Source organism: Agelaius tricolor, unplaced genomic scaffold (assembly GCF_023055355.1).
Source record: "Agelaius tricolor isolate 1412-34295 unplaced genomic scaffold, bAgeTri1.0.p SCAF_8, whole genome shotgun sequence".
NCBI lineage: Eukaryota > Metazoa > Chordata > Aves > Passeriformes > Icteridae > Agelaius > Agelaius tricolor.
The window spans coordinates 2076299-2104135 of NW_027269268.1; the positions used below are offsets into that span (position 1 = coordinate 2076299).

At 51.8% G+C, this 27837-nt stretch overlaps 2 protein-coding genes across 3 annotated transcripts in view; one reads left to right on the forward strand and one right to left on the reverse strand.

Annotated features, from left to right (window-relative positions):
• Window positions 1-1191: 1191 nt before the first annotated feature.
• On the forward strand, window positions 1192-24869 carry CCNI (cyclin I). Its single transcript, XM_071431234.1, has 7 exons — window positions 1192-1673; window positions 13331-13487; window positions 18806-18940; window positions 21319-21393; window positions 21556-21696; window positions 22473-22703; window positions 23265-24869. The coding sequence occupies exons 2-7, from the start codon at window positions 13374-13376 to the stop codon at window positions 23724-23726; spliced, it is 1158 nt and encodes a 385-aa protein (XP_071287335.1). The 5' UTR covers window positions 1192-1673; window positions 13331-13373; the 3' UTR covers window positions 23727-24869.
• The window catches only part of SEPTIN11 (septin 11), a 47850-nt gene continuing 44081 nt past the window's right edge, over window positions 24069-27837 (reverse strand). For both annotated transcript variants that reach the window (XR_011679827.1, XM_071431231.1), the window contains one exon: window positions 24069-27554. Coding sequence is in view for 1 of the 2 variants with exons in the window: in XM_071431231.1 (XP_071287332.1) it covers window positions 27479-27554 (76 nt within the window). In the remaining variant the exon portion in view is untranslated. The remainder of the gene's footprint in view (window positions 27555-27837) is intronic.

Here is a 27837-nt window from a genome sequence, read left to right on the forward strand (position 1 = left end):
AAAGTCATAGTCTGTTGCAAGATAAAAATTTATAAAAATGGAAGGGAGCAGCACATGGCAGGCTTGGATTTGAAGAACAGTTTACCCTGAGCATAGAGGAGCTCCTGCAGCAAAAATAGACTCTAATTTCAGTCTTATATGTTACTAGGGAAGGGGTTAAAAAAAGATCGAGATGGATGAATTTTTAGCGAACTGCTTCAGAGTTAATTTGCTGGAAAATGAATAGAAAAAAAAATCTATGTTCTCTTTCAATGATTTATGTCACTGTGCTTATTATCTCGGGAGGAAATCCTCCTTTGTGCGCTGTCTGAACAGCCAATAACTACAGATACTGGAAGGAGTTTAAAGAAAACTATTTGCCTTTGCTCTGAACTTCTTGCTTTTATCTCCTCATTTCAACCGCTGGTGGTGCGGCAAGATTCTGACACTCATCACCGTACTAGGATTTGCATGACAAGTATTTATTCTTTTCCTGGTCTTTGCTGTGCAGTATTGTAACACAGCCCAAAATCCATTAAAAAAAAAAAGGCTAAGGTTACAAAAGGATTTAAACATTCAAAAGCTTGTCCAGGTCTCAGGGAATAAACGGAGCTGTGAGACAACGGCTCAGCTTCCACACACTTCGGGCATCTTGCGCTGTCAGCGGGAATTCAGGTTGGAAACGACAAGGAAAAGGACAGTGCTGCAGGCCTCTGTGCCGGGGAAGGCCTAAGGAAGTAAATGAAGTCCAGGGCAAATCCCTATTTACATTTTGCAGCTCAGTAAACAAGAGATCACCAGGGATAACACAGGCAGCTCTGTTCTAGCACACACAGGCTGGGAGACACGGCATGCGCAAGGAACAGGCGAGACCATGACACTTTAGCCGAGGATCGGCACAACTCGGGGCTTGCTTGCAATTAATTTATAAACAAACACCTTTTGCCGTCGCTTTGCCGCTGTTTTAAACGCCACTTTACCGACCCTCCCCCGGCCCTGCCCGGAGCGCCCCCGCCCCCCCCCAGCGCCCTCATGGAGCCGCGCACGCGCCGCAGACCCTGCGCACGCGCCGCAGACCCTCCACACGCTAGCGACACTGCCGCGCGATGCTTCCGCCAGGGAAAAGAGTCCCCGTTGTCCCGTCCTCCCCCCGCCCTCCCGCTCCCCCTAACAGCCACCAGGCCGGGGGTAGAACCGGGAGGGGTGAACCGGGAGGGGAGAACGGGGAAGGAAGAGCCGCCTTCAGCTGCCGCTGGCCTCCCGCATCCCTGACGCGGGGCTTTGTCCGCGGCCGGCGGCGCGGCGGTTACACGCTGAGGGGCGCTCGCGCCGCCTCACCGGCGCTTCTTTCTTCCCCCCCCCCCCCTTCCCCTCCCCGAACCCCCCGGGAAGCGGCTGGCTGCGGGCTGCCTCTCGCTCCCCTCCCCTCCCTTTTCGTTTTTATTTTATTTTATTTTAATTTAACCCCCCCTCCCTCCCTCCCGCGCGGCGGCGGCGGCCTAACCCCCCCCCCACCCCCCCCCTCACCCTTCCCGCTCCCGTCATGGCGACATGAGGAGCCCGCCGGCCGCCGCCGCCCCGGGCATGGGCCCCGCACGGTGCTGAAGCGCCGCCGAGGAGCCCCGGCGCCGCCGCCCCGCCATGGGGTGCTGATGGCCGGGCCCCGCCGGGCACCCCGCCGCCGCGCAGGGGAGGTGAGAGCCGGGAAGGGGACGGGGGGGATCGGGGGTGCGGGGGGTGTGCTGGGCGACGCCGTAGTTGCAAACGCTATGATTATACAGGCGCAAAGTAAACGCGCTCGAAGCATCCTGCCAGCGGTGCTTTGTGTGCCCGTCCGGGTGCGGTGCCCGGCGGGTCCCTGTCCCGTCCCCTCCAGGGGCTCAGCAGCGCATCTCTGCCCCAGGTGTGACTCTGGTCACAGCGCGAAGCACGGCATTTACAATCAGAGATTGTTAAGGTGTCGGAATGCACCTTAAAGATGACGTATTCGCAGCCCCTATGCCGTGGGCAGGACACCTCCAGGTGACCAGATTCTTCCAAGCCCTGTTCAACCTGGTTTGGAACTCTCAGGGTTCGGACATTCACAGCCTCCCTTGGGCAACCTGTTCCAGTGTCACACCACCCTCATAGTACAGAGTTTCTTCAGAATACCGAACGTAAATTAACGCTCTTTCAATCTGCACCCATTACTCCTTGTCTTATCAGTACAGTACCTGAAGAAGAGTTTCTCTCCCGCTTCCCTGTAGGCCTCCTCGTTCTGGGTTTTGTTGTCTTGTGTCCGTGTAGTTCATTTGCAGAGATGGGCTGCACTCTCTCCCCGCTTCCCTCTTAGCTCTCCTGGCTGCGATGGATGAAGTTTCCTTGAAGGAAGAGCAGCATTGTGTCCTCTGAATCCATCTCCAGCGGGGGAAACTGGAGGGAGTGAGATTGCCGTGGGTTTTTGTGCCTATGGTAGAAAGCAGAGTGACAGAAAAAATTCCAATGAAAACTTGTCCATTGAACACAGAAAAAACCTGCTCTCCTGTGAAAGAGGGAAAAAGAAACAATCCCTAATTTTACCACTCTTAAAAGTAAGGATCTTACATGGCAGGCTGATTCAAGCCTGAATTTAAAAATTTTTTCGGCAGCAGCCTTTGTCTGCTCCTAGACATTGCTTTCTGTGGTGTGCTGCACCAGCACATATATGGTACAGCCCTTTTTAAAGACAGAAGGGTGAGTTTTTTTTTAATAAAATGTTTAAACTGAGCAAGATGCATGACACAATTGGGAAAGGGGACCATCTCCCCTTTTGCTGCAGGGGTGGCAGCTGTGCCCCCCACCTCTGCCCCACTGTAGATGCGCTTGGAGCCCAGGTCAGGCAAGGTGAGGCTGCCTCTCAAAAACCAAATCGTGGCATCTTTTCCTTGTCTCCAGGGTTGGATTTTGGATCCCTGCACACAATTCAGATTTGGTTTTCAAGTAGTTTGGCTGGCTCGTGGGGCAGGAGGAGGGCTTGTTCTCATCAGTGCCTACACAGACCTCGGCGTGGGATGTGGGAAGCTGATTTTTTGGCTTCTCCCCAGCAGGAACTGAACTTTCACATGGGGGGGTGTGTGTATATAGATACACACACACAGAGTTTTAATTATCCTTCACCCCTCTGTAGAACTTAGGCCCATTTTGATGTGGCAGGACTGATCCTAGCTGCTGCTTTTGCTGTGTCTGTTCTGCATTCCCAAGCCCTGCACTTGATTTGCTCAAGGACCCTGGCTAAAAACACTGATAGTGGCTCTGGTGAGAGCCCTGCTCTGTGGAGATCCCTTCCACACAAGGCCCTCCTTGCTGGATGCCAGCCGGGGCCAGGCTGTGCTGCTGCTCCATGTTTGGGGTGTCACAGGGCTGCAGCCCGTGCTGGGAGCAGGAGCTGCACTGCTCTGCTCTGCCTGGCTCTGGGGAGCTGTGCTTCCCTGGTTCCAGACCTGTCTTCCATCTTATAGTGACCCTTGGGTGCAGTCATTATCTGTGAGTGAATGAGTTGTTTTCCTGTTTTCAGGTGGTTCTGGTAATATCTACCTACATGTATCAGTTTAATCAGGGGTCAGTCCAAGCAGGACACTGCTCAGTGCTGCTGTCTTTGCTCCTGTTACTGCCCTGCGAGAAGCTTTTTCTCCAAGTGTTTCCAGCTTTGTAAAGCTTTGAGCATCTCCCCTGTAATTACAGCCTCTTTGATTTTCCATTCTCAGCCTTTCTGTGCTCACCTGCCTCAGCACCTCTCATGCAGGGACTGAAACGAGACCTCCCGCAGCATCCCTGTGGTGGATGGTGCCTTCCCACAGGGCCTGCTGGAAGACTCTTTGCTGTGCACACCTGCAGCCATGCAATGGTTAAAGCACTAATTAGTCCTGACCTGATGCTGAACTGAATTTTGGGGAACATTTATATGCACAGGTCTAATCACTGTGATTTTACGAGGCACTTTTTATATTTAGGAAATAAAGTTGAGCAGCACACCAGTGTAAATTATCCATTTGCACTGGGTGATGGGAAGGATAGATAAAAACATCTGCAGTTTATGCCACACTGAGGGATTTTAAAAAGGTCAGGCTGGACCAGTGGCCTCAGGAAAACTGAACATCATATTTTGAGTGCCAAAGGTAACCTTAGGACTCGACTGCCTGAGCCTGGACCAGACTGTGAGTGAACAAGACCTACATCTCCAGATAGAGTGTAACACAGCTGTGGGATCAGAATTCCCTCCCTGCAGTACTGACTTGCCCAGGAACCTGCCTGTATTTGCCTTTTTTCCTCTGCTCCCATCACTTTGTGGGGCTCGAGGAGCTCCTGACCAAAGCCTTTTCAGCAGCACACTCCAGGGAAGCAGCAGGAAAGCCAGCTGGCCATCAGGGAGGTGGATGTTAAGGGGGATTCTGCTACATTGAGAATAGCTATTATTGCACTGCATTCTCAAAGAAACTATTCTGAAAAGCCAGAGAAGCACAGTGAAGTCATTGAGATGGAAGGAAATCTCAGGTGTCTCCAGTGTGTGTACCAAGCAGATGTGGTGTGACATTTTCCCTTCCTGTGTGTTTGCTGACTGCGAATATTATCAACACGCATTCATTAACCACAGTGGGTATTTGCACTTGCTGTGCCATAAACTCCTCTAAAAGCTCACTCATAAATAACATGTTGCTGCAGATATTCCATATTGCTCAGCAGCCCAGACACCAAACACCTTTACCAGAGTGCTGGGAGCTGCTGGATGAACCCATCTGCCAGAGGCTTTTGGTCCTTTTTGGTGGTTTTTCACTGCACACAGCAAGACCCTCTTTCTTGGCTGGGGTGACTTGACTACAGTGGTCTGTTAGGCAAGAATTTGGCTCCTAAAACCTTCAGGTTTTTAAATAATTCTGACTGTAAATCTTGGTGTTGACATTCTCCTAACTGCAGCCATGCAGCTGACCCATCAAGCTCAGCTGAGTCCCCATTTGTGGGAGCCCTGTGAGGGTGTCCATGCACACAGTGCCAGGAGCAAAGGGGGATTCACACAACTCCAGCTGCCGTACACACTGCTTCAGACACTCTGCTTCCTTCCCCGTCGTCTGTATCCCCCTCTCAGAGCTCCCCTGTCTGGCTTTAGTTTATTTTAGGCTCAGGAATGGTTTTAGGTTTTCCAGGACTGTGGTTATATCAAGGCTCTCATAGGACAGGAGAGATGAAGAGGCAGGGAAGAGCCAGGACTGTGCCTGTGCCGTGCCATTTTAGCGGACAATTGGAATTGTATCCTTTCCTGCATTGTCTCAACAAGAGGCTAATTAGTCAGCAAGCTCGAGCTCCTGGAGGATAATTAAGCTTTACAACTGTGGGTTCTCCTTGGTTGATGAGAAAGAGGAGGCAGTACCCTCAGAGCACAAGAATGCTGCTCTGCAGCTACTGTGCTGTACCTCGTAATTGATCTATTGTTTCAACAGCAGATAATTCCTCATTTCCTCATAATTATCTCTTTTTACTGCCTCACACTGTATCCTGATATTAGCTGTAATCACTAATTTATCCTGAAGCCAGTCAGAATCTACAAAGCAAAATATTGGCCTTGGTGAGCACTTAGGCTTTCAGACGAAATTCTCTTTTGTTGTTGTCAAGAGGAATCAAGCCATGGTAGTCAGACATTTTTTGGATGTGGCTGTTGAACTGGGTATAAACTTGTTTGGTTTTATCACTGTTCATTGATGTTAATGACTGACTGACTGCTGCCGACAGACAGAAAGAGGTACTGCTGAATCCTGGCTCTGTGTTTCTGCCCACAGAGGCATTGTGTTTATTTGGTTTCAGGGGATTATATTACTCAAAAGGTGCTGCATGATGCTTTAAATTCTGAATGCCTGTTGGCCCTTGCCTCTAGAGAGTTAGTTTTTATGGGCTTGAAAGCCTCTGGCCCTATTTTATGAAATTACTGCTCTCCTTCCTACTTTGTGAGCCTGGTTTTCCTTGGAGCGGCTTCCTTCAAGTCACTGGTGATTTATACCAAGTTACATTGGTGGTGGGAGAAGTGAATCATGCCCTGCATGTATTGCTTTGAGGAGACTACCAGTGAGACATTACATAATGCCAGATTTGGTTTGCCCCTTTTTTTTTTTATTTTAAAGCCTTCCTGCTGCCTGAAGAACAGACAAGCTGCTCTGGGCTGCTTTGAGCCTTTAGCCCTTGGGATCCCCAAGTGCTTGAGGCTGTAAAGTACTTCTCAAAGTCAATTTATCTGATACTCCAGCTTGAGCAGGGCCTCCTTAAACCAGTTGTTCTGCACCATGTCCAAGCACTCTTTCAATGCCTCCAAGGATGGAAACTCCACAGCCTCCCTGAGCCACCCAGCCAAAGCTCTATCACCCTCACAGTAAACAAAGGTCACTGATTGCCACCCTCTGGACACAATCATGCAGCCACTTTGCAATCCACCTCACTGTCTGCTTATCCAGATCCTGCTTCCAGCCAGCAGCCTGCCCAGACTTTCCTTGGCCTTCCTCTTGCTACCCAAGTACTCAAGCCCCTTTAGTCCCATAGCTTGCCAGACACAATTCAGCTGGGCTTTGGCTGTCGTATGACTTCATCCCCAGCTGCCTCCACTACGCCATGGTCACTGCAGCCAAGGCAGCCTCTGACCCTCACAAGTCCCAACAAGTCCCTCTTTGTAGGAGGGTGGGGGTCCTGTGGAACCCCTGTATCCGGGGTGCTCCTGGGCTCCCTGTGCTCTGCCACACTGTTCTGCCTGCACACCTCACAGTCATGGGGAGTCCCACAGGGACCAGGGCACCAGCATCTGCTCTTTGCAATGGAGCCTGTATCCCTCCTCTGCAGCACTCGCAGGTCATGGGAGCCATCCCACCACAGCTCTGTGATCCAAGCCTGCGTTCTTTAGCTGCACACAGCTCTCCTTGTTAGCTCCCCACACCATTCATAAGCAGACTCACACCTCAGTGCTTTCTCCCTACCAGAAAGCGTGTGGGGGATTTCTCCAGAATGGAAACTCTTAGACATGGCCATGCTTACATGCAAATGCTGAAAGGGACCCCGCTTAGGCAGCATTTGTTGTTATTTTTTTGATGCCTTCCTGTCATCTCACCCCACGCACTTTGAACTTATTTTGTAGTGACAAACCTTGAGCTGGGGCAGAAAGTTTCCTTTCAGTGCCAGCAATGACCCACTTCCACCCTTCCCCTTGTCCCCAGACTCTTCACTTAACTCGATGCTGGGGGTGGGCACTGCCTGCTTCTCTGTTGCAGATGGGGCTGAGGCTCTGCAAGCTGCCAGTCCCAGAGAAAATCTTATCTGTATCCCATGAAACTCTGATGTTGTGCAGCCTGCTCACTTCCTCCCAAAACTCCTTCAGTCAGCACCATGGCTCTTCCAAGGCAGCCAAACCTTCTGCAGGACCAAGTCCCTGGGCACTCCCTGGGGGGAAATGGCCCCGTGAGGTGCCACCACCATGCCTGAGACTGGTTATCCTGGAGCAGGGCTGCCAGAGTCCCCGTTCACAGCAGCCCAGCTCCACAGCAGCTCTGGCAAAAGGTGCTGCTGCTGCTGCCTCAGCTCTCTTACACAGACTTAGCCCAGGCGCTGCTGAGACGGTGCTTGGCTCTCCCTAATGCAGGGCAGCTGGTGATGCTCCTTGGAAGCTGCTGGGGTTCCTTCAGCCCCCTGGTTTAGTTGCTCAGCAACAGCAGCACCCTCAAGTTCCTCAGAGGTTCACAGGTGTTCCCCAGTAGTCCTGAACCTTGTCCCCAAAAGATCCAGAGTCCCTGAGCAGAACCCAGAGGCTGCCAAGCAAACCTTGGTCAGTTGCCTGTGTGAGCTGCTCATTCCTTTGCCAGTGGCGCACAGGGAATTTGTACAAGGCTCAGCCATTGCTGTCTTGGATTTATCTGTCATTTACAGTGGAAAAAGCATGAAATTAATGGGGGTCATTTCAGCAAACACTACTTTCTCTTTGCTTTATTCTGTCTGGTGCTTCAGTTCTGAACAAGAAGATGGCACCATCTTTTTTTGCCACGTGACCCTTGTGATTGTCCCAAGAGAGGGCTGACTGTCCTTGACGTGACACCCCAGTTCACACAGTAAAGGATCACATTCCGGACCTGTTCCTGAGCCTTGGGACAAACTCTGCTGCCAAACAATAGCAGGGCCCATTCCTTCTGAAATCTATCCCGTGGCTGATTTCTGTAAACCTTCTGAGGAATTTACATCTTCATTAATTTTTAGGTTCAAATAAACCAAAATCTCAGAGCTGAACTCACAGAAATTTATAGAGTTTCATCTCCTTTTTTGTATCAACACATACGTTCTGCAGCTGGAACTGTTCTCGTAGGGCTGAATCCTGAGTTTCCCTTTTATCCTCAGTTTGCTTGGTCTGTTGCTGCCACAGCAGGGAAAAGAGCTGGGATTAAAGCAGCCTGTTTACACACTTGAAAGCTGTGACATGGAATATTTAAGCTGTTACTGACCAAAGACCTTTCTGGGCAAAGGCTGCTTGAATGGACTCATCTTGGCAGTAGCCAGACAAAAGAGGAAATGCAACCCTCATCCTCCTCATCCTCCTCACCCTCCTCTGGCCCTTCCTACCAGAGCCATTAGCACAGGGCGTGGGGTGGGCATGGGTCTGGTAGCACACCCATCTCACAGGAGGGAAGAATGATGCCATTGTCTGAAAGTTCAGTCAGGAGTTCATCTTCTGCCTTGTTTTTTAAAAGTTCCTACTTTGGAAATATCATTTTAAGTTTCCTGTAAACAGCAAACCCCTGATGTCAGTCAGAAGGCTGGGGGAGTGAAGGGGAGCAGAGATCTCTTAGAAGTGGTCCCGTTTATGGAGCAGTGCTTTTCCAGAGGGCTCCTCCTTCCTAGCTGCAAAATGGACCCTGGGATTTCTGTTTCAAAACAAGACGTAAAAACCCCTCCCCTTCCATCAAAACACTGCTCTGCATTCCCTCTTTGACCCGTGGTTTTAGCTGGCAGGTTCCTTTAAAATGTTTGGAAAAATTCATCTGTTTGGAAAACCAGCACTAAAATGAGGTCAGCTTTATTTGCACTCCCAGGAAAAATCTGGTTGGAGGAAAAGCAGTGGCGAGCGTGTGATGTACAGAGCCCGCCTGAACGATGCTGCCAGAATACCTCAGAGCCTTGCCTTTGTACCAGGTTGTGGGAGGCAGCTTGGGCTGAGTCACACAGGCAAGTGGCAAGGGCCCTGTTCCTCTGCCAGCCTCCAGAAAATTGCCTCTTTCCCAATTTGGGCTTGGGCACGGCTCAGAGGAGCTGCTGGTTAAAGGTGTGAGATCACCTGCAGGCCCTCAGCCACTGACGCTGCTCGTGGGGAGAATTCTGACTGCTCTTGCTATTTGACCAGAAGGCAGTTTGTTCCTTCAAACTGACTTGCTCACTTAGGTGTTAACGTTTGGAATTATATTCCCAAACCTACTTTTCCCAGCCATTCAGCCTGAATAATTGTTGTTGTCTCACAACACTGTCGAGCTGTTTTCATTGGCCATCTGTTTTGTACATCCCAAACCAGTTGATTTGAACCCACACTGGTCATCTGCTCATTTATTGCTGTCACCTCAGGCTGTGCTTTGGCATTTCCCTCTGGCCAGCACAGAGTCCCAGACTGCCTCACTGCCAAGGGCACGAGGAAAGAGTTAAGCTGAGAGAAAGCCCCAGGTACTAAAATTAACATCCATCCCAGCCCCCGGCCACAGCTTTGAAATTTCTAATCACAACTTGCAGTTAGACATATCTGCTAGCAGTAGGCTTGGATCCTTTGAAATCACAGATGGCTGGCTGGAGCTCCAAGGAATTCAGTCTCCTCCTCTCTTCCTTCTGCTTCGCCTTCCCCTCACTGCCCAGAAAAATCTGTGTGCAGGTCATCTGTGAGGCTTTATTGCTGCTTGCTGAAGCTGAAGCAGATTTGGCTGCTGGTCCCTGAAAATACGAGGTCTGCAGAAATTTGTGTGGTGCTCCAGCTCTATGGGAATTACTCCCCTTGTTCAGAGCACCCACCTGGATTGATGTGCAAAACAAACATAGTGGGGTTTGGCCTGTCTCTAGCCCTAGAAGTCTTGTTCATTGTTTACAAAATGAGCTGTGCAAAAAAAGCAAACAAACAAACCCCCATACAGCAAACAGACAACAAGCCACAATCAGAACCAAGGAGGTTTTTGTTACTGAATTATTTCAGTGATCCTGTTTGTAATTCAGTTGTATGAGGACGGTTAAATTGCAACTGGGGGCAGGAAAATCAGGAGCTGTGTTAGGAGCTTGTTCTTCTAGTGGATGGTGTGTTCCTGGAGCATCATCTTTTGTGTGCAGGAGGCACTTTTTATAGGCACTGTGAGTGAATACAAAGCCTAAAAATAAAAAACCTCCTCTCTTTTGCATCCCACACAAATGCACCCCCCAAACCATGAAGTGTTACTTGGTCAGGGACTTATCTGCCCCTATTCCTGCAGAAACTGCTTTTGGAAACTGTAGCCTGCAGCACTTGGCAGCCTAAAATCTCCCCTGGGAAACTGAAAAGCATTTCTTTGAGTCAAGGTAGCTATAAACTTGGACCAAAGTGAGATCTTTAGGAGATGAGAGATCTTTATTTTATGGACCAGCTCGGTGTTTACCGTGAATAAGGAGGTGCTTTTTGATGCCTCTCACAAGTGAAAACCTCACACCAAGGTTTTGACTCTCTAATCTCGGAGCAAGATCTGACTTGCAGCTCCTCACAGGAGGCGTCAAAGCCAGTCCCTTTACTGGGCTCACTTCTCCTTTATTAGCTCCCCAACTGTTAAACTTTAAGAGGTTTCAGCTCAGCCAGATGACCTTCCAGTGAAGATCAGGAACTTTAGGAACTGTTTGAACAAAGTAACCACAAGGAAAAAGGCCCCAGACCCAAAAGTCCAGCACCCTGGAGCTAAAGGTTAATTGTAAATCAGGGAAAGAAGCAGGAGGCTGGGGTGAGTTAGTTCATGGTTACTGTCCCGTCTTGGGCAGTTGCTGCAGCCGTGGGTGACTCGGGCTGGGTTTCAGGAAAACGCGGGAAGTTTCTGGCTGGAGGAAATGTTTGGTGTGGGAGCAGGCTCAGGCCTCTTGCTGGCCCTGCCCCACCGAAGGGTTCTCCAGTTCAGCTGCCGCCGCTTTTCTGGGCTGCTCAAGTCCTGAGCTGGGCGGAGAGCAGAGCCCATGGAGCTCCCTGTGCTGGATTTTGGGAAGCTGTGTCAGCCCTGCTGTTCCTCATGCTCTCAGAGCCTGCTCTGCCTGAGCTCCCTTGTGTTTTGGGAAGGCTGCACACAGTCCTGCTGGCGTTTTTTTTCCAAAGGCAGCATTTATCTGATGGAGAGCTATGTAAATGGAAATGCAAACTGGATTCAGCCCCGGGGTGCTTGGCCAGGCTCCCGGCTGTGCTCTCTGCTGGAAAACTGCACCCTCTTGCTCCAAGGGAAACTTTCAAGCACGTCATTCCTCTTCTTTTTTCCCTTATAAAGGTTATTGTGCCTCAGCCCTCAATTGAATGAGGTCCCTAGTTCACAAAGGAAAGGTTATTTTCCCCTCTCTTTTGCCCTTGGCAACCGGAGAGCAGTTGGCAGCAGCGCTCACTAAAGATGCCCCTTGCAAGGCCCTGGGTGTGTCCTGGCTCCAGGGACACCCGAGCTCTCTGCTGGGACCGCTGTCCAGCCCAGGCAGCACAGGGACAACCACCTCAGAGGGGATCAAGGTAACTAAGAGCTCTTGTCTGCTTCCAGAGGCTCTGAAACCCATTTGTATTGTAAACAGGGTGGGAATGTTTATCAGTCACAACAGAAGAAAACGGAAAATTTTTCCCTGTGTTGTCTCCAGTGATTTGGGGGTTGGCTAATTACTCTCTCCTTCCTGCAAAACCAAGGAAGGACCATCAATATTTCATAGGAGGAGACATGGCCGGGCTAAATAAAGCTCCTGCTTTTTTCCTGATGAGTGTGGAGCGAGCTGCTCCCGGTCCCCCTGCTCTCAGCACTGCTCCCAGCCTCAGCCTCTGCCGTGGGTCTGCTCCCACCTTTGCCACAGCCCAGCTGGTGCAGTGCCTGGCACAGCTTGGCCATGAGGTGGTGAGGGATCCAGCCTTTGGGAACTGGCCACAGGGAAAACTGTGGCTCTGATGGGAGGCTCACGAGATGCTAATGAAGCCTCCAAGGGCAGGAGCTGGAGGGGAGGATGTGACTCTGTGTCCCTGTTTCCCCTTCAGCCCCATTTACAGTGAGTGTCCTCAGGATCAGCCCCAGGTTTAAAAAACACATGCAAAATTGAGTAAATGCATATAAAGAAGCTGTGGTTGGAGGTTCTGGAGTTTCACTTCCCCAGGCAGAGTCTCCCTCTGGGCAAGAGAGGAACTTTTAATAGGGATTTTCCAGCCCACACTGGCTGTTTGGGGGCTGGTGAGAAGAGACATGCCACGGAGCTTTAGGGGTCCTTTTCAGCTCTCCTGGTTCCAAGGTGTTCTGCCTGTTCCGTGACACTTGGACATTTCCAAGCCGGTACAGGCTGTCCCTTGTTAATGGAGCAGGATTTGTTATATAAAAACCTAATATGGAAGGGTCCCTGTTCAGGACAGAGGGCCCTGACATTTATTTGCCACTTGAAACCTTCTGGGCTCTTAAGTGGGACTGGAGTGTGGTTTATACCTGGTGCAGCTTGTGTGAATAAAGAATAGCTTTTGTTCTCTGTCAGTCTTGATCTTTAAGGTTTCCTTTAGCTCTGGGAAGGCACCTTGAATTTTCATTTGCTCAGAGCTGCTTTTGTTGTTATTTATAATAAGGGATTGTTTTCCCTGTGGATTCTGTTTATTTTTTCAGAGTCAGGACCTTGCTTATTTCCTGTAAGTACAGCCTGGACGGTTGTATTCACATGAAAATGCCTGGTTAGTGTTTGGCCAGTATCCACCTTGGGGGGATTGCACAAGGTCTCCTGCAAAGAATCAGAAGTTTCAATAACTTTCCCATGGATTTACCCTTCATTTACCATTTCCCTGTTTTGCCTAAGTGAGTTAACACTGTCAAAAATCTGCAGCCATAGTGCTGGTAGGCAGTCTCAAAGCTACTACCTAAATAACCTTTTCATCAGATCATCCTCTCCATCTGAGAGCAGGTGGTGCAATCTGTTGTCTTTAAAGAAATAAAGGACAAAAGCCTTGTCTCTGCTTTGGTTTCCATGTGTAATGGACAAGGTTTTTGACAGGCTGTTCCTGTGAGGGAGGCTGTGCCAGGGCCAGGGGAACAGTTCCATTTCCTGCAGCTTTATTCCCCTCTCACTGTCTTTTGCCTGGACAGGCACAGCCCAGTGTTTCACCAGGCTGTCTTTGGTTTTGCAGGTAGCTGTATCCAGCTGGGTGGCAGGTGGATCCAAGGGTCACCATGAAGTTTTCAGGACCCCTGGAGAGCCAGAGGTTGTCTCTCCTTCTGGAGATGGCAATCTCTAGGGAAGCTCAAATGTGGAAAGCACATGTGCCGAAAATTCAGCCCAATCAGGTAATGTCTGTCCTTCACATCATCCATGCTAGCAGAGGCAGGAGACTGTCCATGGAGGGGTGGTGTGGGAGTAACTGGAGGTGTTCAGGAGCAGTTGGATTTCCTGACACCTGGGGAATCAGCCTCTGAAAGAAGTGATTCTCTCTTTACTTGATGGACACACCTGGCCCAGGGGTGCAGAGCACACTGCACAGCACATGGGGTTAGGTCTCTGCCAGGCTTGTGGCAGCGCACACACACACACACACACACATAGTCCTGATTAAATTCATTTTGCAAACTGTGTGGATTATTAGCGCCTCTGTCTGCTGGGCACCAACTCTGCAACAGTTCCTAAAAGCAGCTTCATTTTCTTGGAGTAATTCTCTAATGGCAGCATTGATCTGATGCCTGCTCCAGGAAGACCCCCACTGAGTCCAGCAGGGCTATTTATAGAGCAGGGTGCAAGCTCATGTCAAGGGAGCAGAGCCAGGCACTGGCCTGTTGCAGTGAGGAATGTTCTCACAGGACTGGAGGAAAATTCAGGCTGGAAGAGCTCACTGGGGCTCATAGTCCAGGCTCCCTCTTGGCCTGCAGGGAGGTTGGACCAGGCTGCTTATGGCCTCACCCAGCCCAAAGTGGGTTTGTGCTCCCACTTTGGGAGGCTCTGTTTCACCTGAGCACTCACAAACACCTGTGCACACCACAAAGTTCTGTCTGAAACAAAATGTGGAATGTGAGCTCATGGTCACAGAATTTCTGGCCCTTTGTTGCCGGGTTGGGCTGAAATAATCACAGAGGGCCGGGATCCAGGCTTGCTGTTGTTGCACCACATGAGATGTTCACACAGGTAAGTCAGCTGCCATCAGACCTAATCCCTGTTGTGTTTGTTTTCTCTGTCTGGCTAACAAGGAGCTGCTGCTGCTGCTGCTGCTGGGCAGGAGAACATACATTTTAAGGGCCTCAGTATTAGTTTGGTTAATCCCTGTTTCGGTTTCCAAACAAGTGATCTGGCTGTCAGAGGTGTGGAGTGTGTTGTAGCTGTGGCTGTCTTGAGGCACGAACAGCTTAAGACTCTGGCTTATGGTAAACCAGCCTGTCATTCCCTGCTGGCTGTACTCCTGGAGTGATTATACTGCAGGGAGATAAGATTACAGGATAATAAGATAGGGTAGGGACTCGAGTGTAACCAAACCAGATTGATGGGTGAGGATTTCACAGGGATGAGGCACCTGCCTTTCTGCCTTGGTGAAGTTGGTTCTGGTGGCTCAGAAACCACCACCTGCCTCAGGCAGACTTCCCAGCAATTCCTCCTCTGTGCTTGTCCTTGCTCCTTGAATTTCCACCCCCAAAACTCTTGTCTTGATTTAACCTTTTCCTTTCTGTTTTCCTGCATGCCAGCTCAGACACTGACATTATCAGTGCTGCGCCACTAAATGTTTTCTAGCAGTACGGGATCACTAACTGGGAGTGGAAGCTGTGTGTGTGAGTGTGAGGTGTAGGAAGGTCAGAAGGAGAGGAGAGCATAAACACAGCTGCCTGCTGGGGGGAAACACGGACTTGGGAGGCCACGGAGCAGCTGAGATCACTCCTGTCTGTAACCACACATTTCCCTCTGTTCCTGTGGTTCAGGACACCCAGCTTGTCCAACTGTCCCGTGTTCCCCCAGCCTTCACTTTGGCCATGGTGCAGGCACTGATGTGCAATGTGAATTGTCCTGTTTTCTGTATATCTGGGAGAAAGTCACATTCCCTACCATCCACTGCCTCCTTCTGAAAGCAGCTGCAGCAGCCTAAAACCTCCCTTTCATGACAGTGTTGTTTATTTCCTGTGGCAATCGGGACATCTGCATCCTTCTATGGATCAGATCTGGCACACCGGAGCCAGAGTGTGGAACTTTCCATTCCCTGCCCTAAGGGTTCATCAGCTTCACGGAGGTTTAATGGACTTACCTGCTTTGCCAGTGGCAAAACGTTGAGTCCACTGCAGACATCCAGTGATCTGACTGGAGACTCAAGGGAGGTATTTTTGGGGAGTAAACTTTCTGTTTTGACTCTTTAGGAAACATTTTTGGTTCTGGTGTTTAAAGCCGGAACAAACTCAGTTTCTAAATATGTGACAGTGAGGTCTTTGACAGGAAGAAAGAAACCCACAGTTGAAGAAGCAGGAAGACTTTCTATTTTAGGATGGGGTGCAGAATCTGTTGGGGACTTGGTTCCTGGTGATTTAATGTACCTGATTCCTCTGTTTTGTTTGTACTTGTCTAAAAATTCCTACTCCCTCCATTAAATGCAGGCCTGTGTTCTGGGTATGTGCAACATACCAAAGCCAGATGTCACAAAGGTCTTTTCAGCATAAAAAACCAGTGGGCTGAGTCTGGAACCTCCTGCTTCTGAATGGAATTGGATTTTCTCCCTTCTGGTTCCCCTTGCCTTCCCCCCCCTCCCCCATGTGTTATATGAGATGCAGGTGACATTCAGGAGTGTTCTTGGGATTAGGGCTTGAGAAATGGAGCCGTAAAGACTGGTCAAAGGTTGATTTTTGCCTGTTACAGAGTAACTTTGTGGCTGAGAGGGGTGTCAGTGAAGATTTTTGAATTTATGTTTTATAGAAAGAGAGTGTCACTTGTGTCATGCCTCCTTTCTTTCCTGTTTTGGCTCACTCTGTCTCCCCGTTTGTTCTCTGTACCTCCTGAGGAATCCAGAGAGCTCGGTTTATTTCCAGTCCTAATAAAGGTCATCTGCTCACTGCCCAGGAGCTCCCAGGGACCCACAGGGACCAGGCAGCAACAGACATGGGGAAAGGGCAGAACACCTGTCTGGGACAGGACACATGAAGGAGAAGATTATCAGCTGAGGTGTTTTCTCTCAATTAGGCAGCAGTAAAACAGAGTCATGTTCGAGTTCACAGATAATATTTATTTTAGCCTACATATTCCATAAGTTTCAAGGTATGGGAGAGATCAGCATCCCTAGAGATTATTTGCTCTGTGCTTGCTCTCCAGGAGCACCCATGTTTTGGCCCCTGGTTCTCCTGTCTGGAGCAGGGATGACACACAGAAAGTACTTCTGCCCCAAGGAGGAACCTTCTCTTTCCACCCAAAGGGACTTCCTCACTTTCAGCCCCCAGAGTATCTCAGTTTTGCTTTTAGTTTCAATTAACTAAGGATCAGTGACCTTGCTGCTTAATTAATTTTCCTGTGCTGCATTTTGTTATTTGTGTTCTGAGGGTGTCACAGGGACACCTCTGAGAGACAGGGATAGAGCCTGGTGTTTGTGTGGGAAGCTCCTCGCCCTGTGTGGTGCAGCAGCAGCAGGGTTTGTGGGGGCAGGGGGACCAGTTCTCACTCTTGCTTGCCTGTTCCCTGAACCAGGCTGTAACAACCTCTCCTGGTGCTTAAACTCACCTGTGAGGGGATTCTGCTCCCATCTTCCTGCTCCTTTATCTGCACCTAGGGTCTGGACTAGACACCCCTCTTGTAGGGTTCCAAAAAGAGCTGGAGATTCCCTTCATTTCCTTTGCTTCCCCAGCTAGTTCTTAAGGAGCCAGGTGAATTTTGGAGCCAGCCTTGTGCTGGGCACGCACCGAGCTGAGGGTGCTTTGCAGTTGCTCCTTGCTCCCCCAGACACTATGGGGCTGTGCTTGGTTTAATTCCCATCCCAGCTATGCTCTGGGTTTGGGTCAAACGCTCTTCCCTTCCCACAGAAGGCCGGGCCCTGCAGGCACTGTGTGCTCCCTAAGTGAAATGGTGCCTTTTGGCTGCCCACAAAGGGCAGTAGGATCCAAGGCCAGGTCTTGGAGGGCTGGGGAGGAGAGGCAGCATAGAGAGAGAGTCTTAACTCTTCCCAGCCATGCTGTTTTTAGGAGAAGACCTCACCTTTAGCCTTGGCAGGCACAGGGAAACAGCACCCAGCCAGGACAGAGGCCACTGGGAGCTGTGGAAGCTGCTGTCTGTTCAGGTGGGATCGAGCAGCAACAGGATTTACCAGGGATAGAAGGACTGGGGGGGTGGTGGTGTTGGAATCCCCCCAGGCTGCTGAGGCAGAGCCCTCCCTCCCCAGCAGGAACACCACAGGTGCCATTTCCACCCCCTCCTCGAGCATTCCCCCTTTCCTCCCCCCAGGTACAGCCCAGGTCCCTTCCCACTCTCGGGAGCACCTTCAGCAGAGCGTTCAATAACTCTCCTGGTGTGTGGTGTGTTCATTGTGCTCCTGGGCCCTCCTGCCCCCAGGGGGGCTCACATTTCACCCTGGAACTGCATCAGTGATATCAGGAAGAACCAGTGTTCCTTGGAGAAAAGAGCAGGTACTTCTTCCTCAAGGGCCAGGCTGTAGCTGAGCAGAGCTGAGAGCAGGGGCCCATGTGGAGCAGCAGCAGACAGTGCCGGCGACACGGGGCACTGCCGGGACTCAGGGCAGAACACGGGCACTCTTACTGTTGGTGGAAGGTACACATAGGTGTTCTAGTGGCAGATGTAGCCTGAAGTATTTATTTAGTATCAGTGTTGGGGTGGTTTTTTCCTAAATTCCTGCTGCTTTGCCCTCATGGCATTACTGAGGGCAGTTACAGCCCAGCTTTTTGTGCTTCTGGACACATCTGGGCTGTGAGCGAGCCCAGACAGTTCCTTGGGTGATGTGAAAGGCTCTAGGAAAGCTGGAGATATTTCTGAACTGGGTCACGGGGAAGGATTTGGTGTCAGTGACTGAGCTGTGCATGTGGTTGAAATTTAGCTGCTGTCCAAACAGATCGATGGGGAGACATGGGCCAAACACCCAAACTAAACACCAAACCCAAACTGCAGGTGAGGCTGTAGCTGCTGCCTCCCCCTTCCCAGTTCCCTGAGAGCCTTGTGTCAGCTGTTTGCAGTTTTCCTTATTATAACAAGTACTGAGCTAAAAAAATCCCCATGATTTGAAGAAAAAAAGAAACCTTTCCCCACAAAACCCCAACAGAATCCCTCCACTCTGCTGCTGGCAAGGGCAGCTTTGTTCCAGCTGTGGTTGCTGTGCACCCACATGGTTCTGAGCAGGTTAAAAAACAATAAATAAATAATAAATTTTTGGGAACTACTCTGAAGCTGAGGCTGCCAGTGCTTGACAAACTACAAGTCACCCATCATCTTTTCCCCAGAAGAGAGGACAGTGACACTGGAGTGAGGTTTGAGATTGCTGTAAGGAAAGTTGTCTTTTCGTGGGCAGGTTTTTGGGATGGGATAAGTAACTGCAGGGACAGAGTGGTGACTGGGGCTCGCTGCAGGCTCCCCCTTTGCAAAGGAGGCTTTGTTTCTGTGCTGAGTCACTCCTGCAGAGGTAAAACCTTTGATCCTTTCTCTCCCCCAGGATGTAGCCATTTCTCCAAGGCAGAGGGATGAGGTCATCCAGTGGCTGGCCAAGCTCAAGTACCAGTTCCACCTTTACCCAGAAACGCTCGCCCTGGCCATCAGCCTCTTGGACAGGTTTTTAGCAGCAGTAAAGGTAAATATTTGCAGCTCCACGGACAGGAACAGACACGGCGCATGGTTGGTGTGTGCAGTCCGAGCGGTGTGGCCCGACGGAAGCGCTTCCTTCCCCTGGCCCCCGCCCTGCTCACACGTGGGTGGGCAGCACCTGCTCTGCTCTGGAGCCACAGCTGCGGGGGGTTTGGGCACCCAGAGAGCAGTCCCTGCCCCAGAGTGCCTGGGCTGCCTTGGGAAGGCAAAGGCAGTGCCACAAGCCCCAGGCCAGCAGCACCAGGGACAGGCCTTGTTCACCTCCATGTCTGCATTCCTCCCCTTTGTACCACCCCAAAATGCTGGGGCACCTGCTAGCAGGAAACCAGCTGGGAAAAAAACTGAAAGGTTTGAGCCTGCCAAGGAGGGTGGTGCAGGGAACTGGGGGGGGGGGGTGGGAAATGGGTGAAGAAGGTTGAAATACAGACGATGGCTTTCGGAGGAGTAGTTCCCTACCAAGCTGCTCTACAGCCTGATGGACTCCGTCTTGGACTGATGTCTGAGACGTGGGAAGAAAAAAGGGAAGCAGACACAGGTGCAAGTGTCCATGTGACAACTGTGCCCTCCTGCTGTGCTGAACCCAGCTGGAATGGATGAGCCCCTTTGGGTTTCAGGTTGTTCCTCCATAGAAACTGCTTTAAAAAGGGGGAAAAATATTTGGGATCTCTGCAAGTGGGCCTTGCTGCCCCTCTGCCCCCTTAGCTGGGCTGTGCTTTGCACCTGCCAAGTGACCAAACACAGTGTGCTCCAAGCTGGAAGCCCTGGCCTGCAGCGGTGAAGTCAGGCTCTGGAAGTTTCTTTCTTACCATGTTTGCTGAGTTACATTCCATGCTCAGCAATCCATGGTCTCATCTGGACGTGTCTCACCCCACACCACCACCCTGCTGGGTAAGCAATATCCCCCAGGAGGTGGCAGCTGGAGGATGCATTCCAAGCCTGTGCCCTTGCTTTCCCGTGTGAGAGACTTTGGTAGAACACAAGTGACATCAGTAATTAACTCAGCCCTTAAATATTAATAAATATTGATTGTGTTTTCATGCAAGCCATGGAAGTTATTATTTTTAAGAATCCGAAGAAGCTGATTTACTGAAATGCTGAGGTGGCAAATATTTAGATCCCTCAGGAGCCAATGGCCTCAAGTGCAGGTTTTCTTCCAGCAAGTTGGAGCAGCCAAGGAGTCTGTACAGAAAGCGTGGGACTGTGAGTCCAGAGCCCACTGTGTCCTTTGGGCAGTGAGTGGGAAGTGGGAAAGGGGCTTGGCCTGGTGAACTCTGGGGCTTTGTGCTCCCTCCCCAGTTTTCCTCTCCCACGAAGCTCATTCCTCTGATGCAGCTGAACTCCTGGTGTTTCACCAGGGGCCTCTCTGTGGGATGTTATTATGAACACCAGTCCCTTCCCCAGGAACAGACTTGGGGATTGCAGGGACTGGCTGTTCCCCAGAGCCAGCAGTGTTGGTGTATCTCACTGCACAGCACCCTTGGCAGGGCCCAGTCCCAGTCCTGCCCTTAGGGAATTCATTCCCTTGGACACCTGCATGCACAAGTGCAGGGTGCGAGTGCAGGATTTTCATTTCCCTTTGCCTTGAGCATCTCTGACCACAGGCAGGAGAGCTCAGCTGCCAGGAGCTGCTCATGGCTCTGCAGCTGTGCCAGGGTTTAGCAACAGCCTCTGTCTTTCCAGCCCCCGCCACTCTGGAGGATGTGGCCATGGCCAGTGGTTGTTACACTGCCAGTGGGAGTGAAGCTCTTTGTCAAGGTGGTCACATGTACAAAGCTCACAAAAAATTCCCCCTTCCCCTCCAAATTCCTCTTACCTTGTCTAAATAACATCTCCTTGTGGAAAGGACCAGCTCTCCCTCACTAATCCCTGGGCCACAGTTTTGGGAACTGTAGTGTGAAATTACAAGTGGTAATTTCACAAGGGTTTTTAAAAAAGTTTTCCTGAGTTATACTTTCCCAGGCAAAGATAGTGTTTTCCAATTCACATTTCCCTTCCCATTCCGTGTGTGACCCTCAGCAGCACTCGGAGCAGAGCTCTGCTGCAGCAGGGGAAGTGGCTTTTCTGTGAGGGGATGAGCTCCCCTCAGGATTTTCTCTTTGCCTGCTGTGCTGCAGTGCCTAAACCCGAGCTCTTTCCAGTCCAGTGCTGCCCACTCAGATCACAGGGCTGGCAGATCTCTGCCCTGCCTGACGTCACAGAGCTGGGATTTGTGCTTGGCACAGATTACCACTGCCAGGGCGTAGCCAGAGGTCAGCCTGCACATCCAGAAGGAGACCTGGGGCTTTGGATGCCCCAGCAGAAGGATCAGGGCATCATTGCTGCATCACACTGACACAGAGCCCTCTCTGCTCTCCTGTCCCACAGGCCCGTCCCAAGTACCTGAACTGTATTGCAATCAGCTGCTTCTTCCTCGCTGCAAAGACCATTGAGGAAGATGAGGTAACTCTGTTCTTCCTACCGTGGCATTGTTGGACTGTGCCCTCCTATCCCTGCCTTTGCTTGCTCCTGGTAGCTGCCACTTGCCAGGACAGGAACAAGCATTTGGTGTGATTTCTCTAATGACTGGTTCTCTTGTTTGTTTTTTTGCCTTGGCTTTTGCAGAGGATTCCAGTTCTGAAGGTGTTGGCTCGGGATAGCTTTTGTGGTTGTTCTCCAGCTGAAATTCGCAGAATGGAGAAGATCATCCTGGATAAACTGAACTGGGATCTTCACATGGCAACGCCACTGGATTTCCTTCATATTGTAAGTAAAGGGCTATTAGTGTTCTTCCTGGTGTCTGTCAGTGCAGGTAATATGTCAAGAAGCACCAAGACAAAAATTATACCTGTAGGGGAATAAAGACCTTGGAGTATATTTGGAATTCCTCTGTACCTGTAGTTTCTGAAAGAAAATGCCTTGCCAGAGAATTCCAGAGGAGACTTGTCACTCTTGAAATGCAATATCCAAAACGTTAGCCTGCTGTCTGACCCTTGGGTCTTGGTCTGGGGTGTGTTCAGCCACAGATTCACAGCTCCTGGAAATTGTGCCCCTAACTCTTCACTGCCACTGGTTTTCCTCAAAGCTAAACACCAGGCAGCAGGGAAACAAGGAGTACAGCCATGGAGACAGCCCCAAGGGTGGGCTGTGAGTGTGGATCCATGCCTGCTGCAGATCCGCACGGCCAAGAGCCAGATCCATGCATGAGAGGAGATCAAGGGAGGTCCTGAGGTTCTCTGTGGAATTTTATCCTCACTCCTTCCCTGAGGAGTTTGTCTAGGACCCCTGAATGCCACATGTGCACTGGAGAGAGAAGGGTGTATGGGAAGGCCTTTTGCAGAGCCCTAGAGCCTGGTGCCCAGGCAGATCCCACCAGAAAGGCTGCACCAAGCTTTGGTGGGTTGGCACATTGGGTTTTTCCCCATGGGGCAGAAGTTGGCTCCAGGATCAGGCTGGAGGATCCCTGTGTGTGCAGACTGTTTCCCAGGTGTGCCATGGCCTGGCCAGCGCTGCCAGCTGCCCCCTGTGCTTGTGTCCCGCAGTTCCACGCCGTGGCGGTGTCCAGCAGGCCGCAGCTCCTGGCCCTGCTGCCCACGCCCAGCCCCTCGCAGCACGTGGCGGCGCTGACCAAGCAGCTGCTGCACTGCATGGCCTGTTTCCAGCTGCTGCAGTTCAAGGGCTCCATGCTGGCACTGGCCATCGTCAGCCTGGAGCTGGAGAAGCTGCTCCCCGACTGGCTGGCTCTCATCATCGAGCTGCTCCAGAAGGCACAGGTGAGGAGGGCAGTGCACACGGAGCGGGGAGGGACCAGGGCCATATCCTGCTCAGTGCTCCAGGCTAGCTGGGGCTTTGTGGTTCCTTGCTGCCGATGGCTGCCTGCTGTTCCGCTCCTGTGGGGATGGCTGGGCCTTAGCCTGGAGGGACAGTGCTACCAGGTCTCAGTCCTGACCACCTCCACTGTGTGACAGGGGCAGGAGCCATGTGCCCTGATACACACAGGCCATTACTGCACCAGGGAGAAAACACATCAGGGAACAATTCCACTTGTTAGTGGCTCTTCCATTCTTTCAGAGCATACAGGGAATGTTGCAGGTTGGGAGCACACTCCAGCTGCTAACAAGAGGCAGTGAAATCATTCCTTCAATATCTCAAAGTTGTGCCTGCTCCCCCCACGAGTCTCACAAGGTGCAGGAAGGAGCAGGGGGTGTATCTTGGGAAGTCACTGTGGTAGTTGGCAAGTGAGGCACACAGGTGGCCAGGGTGATGGGAGCCCATGTCCTCTCCTCACCCTGCCAGTGATCCCACAGCAGCGGTACCTTTGCTTGTCTTCCCAGATGGACAGCTCGCAGCTGATCCACTGCCGGGAGCTGGTGGCACATCACCTTTCCACTCTGCAGCCTTCTCTGCTGCCCAACTCTGTATATGTCTACAGTCCCCTCCAGCAGACCCTGGTGACCTGTAACAGAGGAGCGTTCCACCGCCAGCCCTCCTCTGTCCCAGGGCCGGGTTTCTCCCAGGACAACGGCCGGCCAGAAGCGCCCGTCACAGCTACAGCCACACTCTGCCCGCGCCTGCCTGCCCCCGCCGGCGGCTGCAAGGCAGGCTCCGCCAAGCGCAAGGTGGAAGAGATGGAAGTGGACGACTTCTACGATGGCATCAAGCGCCTGTACAATGAAGAGCTGGCTCCGGAGGCGGTGGCCCTGGAGAACATGGGCTCCGTTTGCGGCGCCGACGTCTCGCGGCAGGAGGGCAGCGTGTCCCCCTGTCCCCCTCTGCAGCCGGTGTCTGTCATGTAGCTGCCAGTGCCGCCACGGGACCTGGCAACCTGTGGCCTCAGCGGGGCGAGAAGGGGCCGTACCTTGTCAGGCTGAACTGAAGGGAGCCAAAAGAAAACCAGGAAAAAAAAAATCCCGACCCTTTTTTGAATTTTATTTCTTGTGCGGCTAATTATAGTTCCACTATTTAAGCACTTAAAAACACAAAAAAGTATAAAAATTTAAAAAAAGACCCAAAAACCAAACAAAAAAAGTAGCAAAAACCTGTTCCTTTCTAGTGTTGTCGGTTCCACTGTTTTTCTGCTCCTGTGTGTTGTAACCCATTCTCCACATCCGAGAGCTCACACATCAGCCCTGCGGAGCTGTTCTGGGTTTCCAAGCCAACTAATGCCTCTCTGATCCCATTCCCACCCGCTCCTTGCTCCCTTTCTGCCTGCTCCTCTTTTAGTTCTCAGCCAGTCTTGTGCATGACATTCTGTCCTGCCCCACCTCCACCATAGCTTTCTTTTGCCCTTCTAAACAGAAAACCTCTTTCGTTAATAGCTGGGTGTTTAAATGTGGTAATATTGAAAAACTGGACTTAAACAAAAGATTAGGCAGGGAAAAAACCCAAACCAATGCTTGCAAGCTGCTCCACACTTCAGTAATTCCCACAGAGAGCGTGAGGGTGCTCTGTGCCTTGCACAGAGACTTCTCCCTGTTAAACCATTTTGTCTATCCCAACACAGAAAGCTGTTACTGGGTTATGCATTGCTAGAATGAAACCATTTTTTTCTTGCTGTGTAGCACTGAGTGTGGATTCTCACCAAGGCTTGGTTCTCTCCATCAGATGTAACCCTTGAATTGTGCAGAGCCCGGTTCTCCCTGCACATTCCCCAGCACTGTTGGGTGAGGTGCTGGGGCAGCCGTGGACACCTGAGGTTTGGAATGTGTGTCATCATCAGGCACAGAACCAAAACAAAACACCCCAACCCTTGAGTTTTGTGTTCATGTAACTTCTAACCAAGAGTCTGCGCTGTAACGCGTCTCCTCCGTGTGACATCCTGTTCTCAGAACACCCTGTCCCAACTGTAAGCTCTCTCCACAGCCCTGAGGAAGGTATTGTAACCAGAGCCATTGTACTGATGAAAGCCTTCTGGTAGCAATAAAGAAAGTTGTCCTGGATTCCCACTCTGGTGTTGTGCTTTTCACCCAAGACCTGGCTTGGCTTTACCTGGAGGTTGCCAGGGAGCTGCTCTGTGCCAGACCCCTGGAAAGGTGACATGAGAGGTGCTGGGCAGCCAGGGGAGTCACCCAGCATGAACTCACTGCCTCTCCTGCTGTTCCAGCTTTGGCCCTGGCTCTGGTGCTCCTCACTCCAGGCTGAGTGCCTGGCTGGGACACTGCTCCATGTCCCCTGTCCTGGAGCCCTTCCTGCTCCTTGCCTTCCAAGGTGCCACCTTACTGCAGCAGTCCACCGTGATACCTTCTCTTGGGTCTGGCTTCTTCCTGCCATGGCTCAAAAATTCCCCCTCAAGCCCACATTTCTCAGCAGGGTGTGTGTCTTCCTTCCCTTCCAGCCCTTCCTGCCATCCTTACAGAATTTTCAGTCCCTAACCTTCTCATCCCATGGCTCAGTTTTCCAAAGCCAGGCTGCTGAGCAGGCTCAAGGTGTGACAAGCACACCCCCAAGCAAAGCACAGTGCAGGCTATCCCAGTTCTGGGCTCCCTGCTTCCAGCTCATGGCATGTTACACATCTTTCCCAGTTAAATTACATTGGCTTCTCCCCTGCCCATGCTCTTTCCACCCCAGGTTTCAGGGCATGTTCCTGCATTCCCCACTCTCAGCACCAGCACACAGGCACTCAGATGCACACAGGGAGAGGAGTTGGCATGAGGGTGGGAGCAGGGAGCCTGTGCCAGCTGGCAGGGGCCTGGCTGGAACAGCAAGGAGGGGAGCTGGGCCTCAGGAGGTATTTGGGTGCCTCTGGGGCAGTTTGCTGTCCCAGGTGTGTGGCAGCCATGGCTGTGTGTCACTCTGGGAAGGTAAATGTGTCCTTATCACTGTTTCCCACTCCCAAAGCCACAGGACAGGAGCAGGTCATGCACTGCCCCAACTCATGCCAGCCTTGAGGGCAGACTCTGCCTTCCAAAACACACCCAATTAAGAGCATTACTGTGGCTCTCCCAAAACTGCCCCAAACCATTCCTGGCCTCGTGCTGCCTGGCGCCAGCCAAGCCACAGTGCTGACTTGGCCAGCCCAGGGAAGCAGGACTCAAGTGTCCCTGGCTGCCGAGGCAGCTTTCCCTCTCCCCAGTCCCAAACACAGGCATGCCCCAGCCCCAGTGGGCTGCAGAGACAGACAGACACGTTTTATTTCCTTGGTGCTGTGCACAAACCCTGATCCTGGTTCAGATGAGCCATCTCTGCAGTGTCCTGCTGTCCTGGCATGGGCCCTGGATGCTTGGCACCTCTCTGGCTGTGGCACCTGACAGCATCTCGTTGTTTTTGCTCTTCCCTGGAGCAGGTGCAGCAGCTGCCCCCTCCAACCCCACCCTGCATGGCCCCCACCACCTTCAGCAGCAGGCTGGTTGCTATGCTGCTCCCACTGCTGGAGCACAGGGCTGCACTGGAGCACTGCCAGGGCTCCTTGTTTCCCACAGGAAAACATTCCCTCATGCCCTTCACTCCTCACATTCATGACCTTCCCACAAATCTCACAGCACCCCAGTGCTTCATGTCATGGACCAGCCCAAGATGCCAACATGGGGTCTGTGCCCCGTGGAGCAGCAGAGCAGTGCAGGCCAGGAGCCCGGCATCTCCCACAGGAGCAGTGAGATAAAACCACTGCATTCCCAAGTCCAAGCACTTGCTCAGTGCCCCAAGCCCAGGCAGCTCCCCAGGCACAGCAGCCACACCCCGCCAGAGCACTGCTGCTTGTTCCCCAAGCCTGCAGCTGTCATCCCAGCTCACCCTCACACACGGTGCTGCTCCCCCCAGCACCCCTGAAGGATTTGCCCTCCAGACATGAGAGCATGGATGCTCTGCAGCAGCCACACAAGTGTTAACCACGAAGCAAAACTTTTCAACTGGGAGTGGATGAAGTGGCTTTCCCAGCTCTGCTGGGGGATAATTGGTGACAACCTCCCCGAGCCGCCCCCTCCCCTCGCTGACACCTCTTCCCCAGGAGCTGCAGCCATGCAGGAAGCAGCTGAAGGTCACGTCCCACCCCTTGTCCCAGCCCCTTTCCCCCTGGGGTGTGGGAAAGCCCCCACCAGCCTCTGGCAGCTCCGCCCTTCGTTCCACAGACACCGCTGGCAGCGTCTCTGCCTTCCGCTCCCTTCCCTCCGCCCGGTATCCACCACCAACGGAGTGGGACTGATTTCCTTCTGGACATGTTCTCCCTGAATCTACCCTTAAAAAACCCTCAACCAACCCCAAAACCTTCTGCTGACACCGTCCACCTCAACAACCTGGGGCAAAAAAAGCCCGGAAGCTTAGTACCTGCTCGGTAAGAAAGCTACTCCATGTTTTGAGCCCATTCCCTTCGAGTTGAGTTCAGTTTGTGAGGATTTGGTGAGCAGCAGCTCGGCACGCACCGCCATCGAGCTTTGGAACAGTCACAAATAAATTTGGGCTGCAGGGGACCTCTAGAGGCCATGTGCTGCCACCTCCAGCTCGCAGCAGGGCTGGATCGTCCCTCACCTCTGCCTTTCGCTCTCCAAAGGGAGCCGCCTCACCTGGCACGCTGCTGCTCCATCCCAATTCCCTTTAGTGCCTTTCTCTAACTCCGCTATGTCCTCCCGCAGACACGAGCTCCAGAGCTGCCAGCAGGACTCAAGGCACCAGCACAGCACAACTCTACAGAGCTGCAAAATAAAGGCAGTCCGTGTGAGTACTGGCATCCAGGGTGTGCCCAGCTGCTTGTCCTTACATTAGGCTTTTAAAATATTCCATCTGGAGTTTAGAAGGAGCAACAAAGAGGTGTGAGGACAGAGCGGAATATAAGGAGAGGATTCCCTCCCTGGAAGAGGTCTCACAGGAGCCTGCAGGAGGCAGCCAGCACTTGGGGTGGCTGCTGGGCAAGTAGTGAGCAGGGTACCTGGGCAAGCTGCAGGCTGCCATGGCTGCACAGCCATGGCCTTGGGCCCC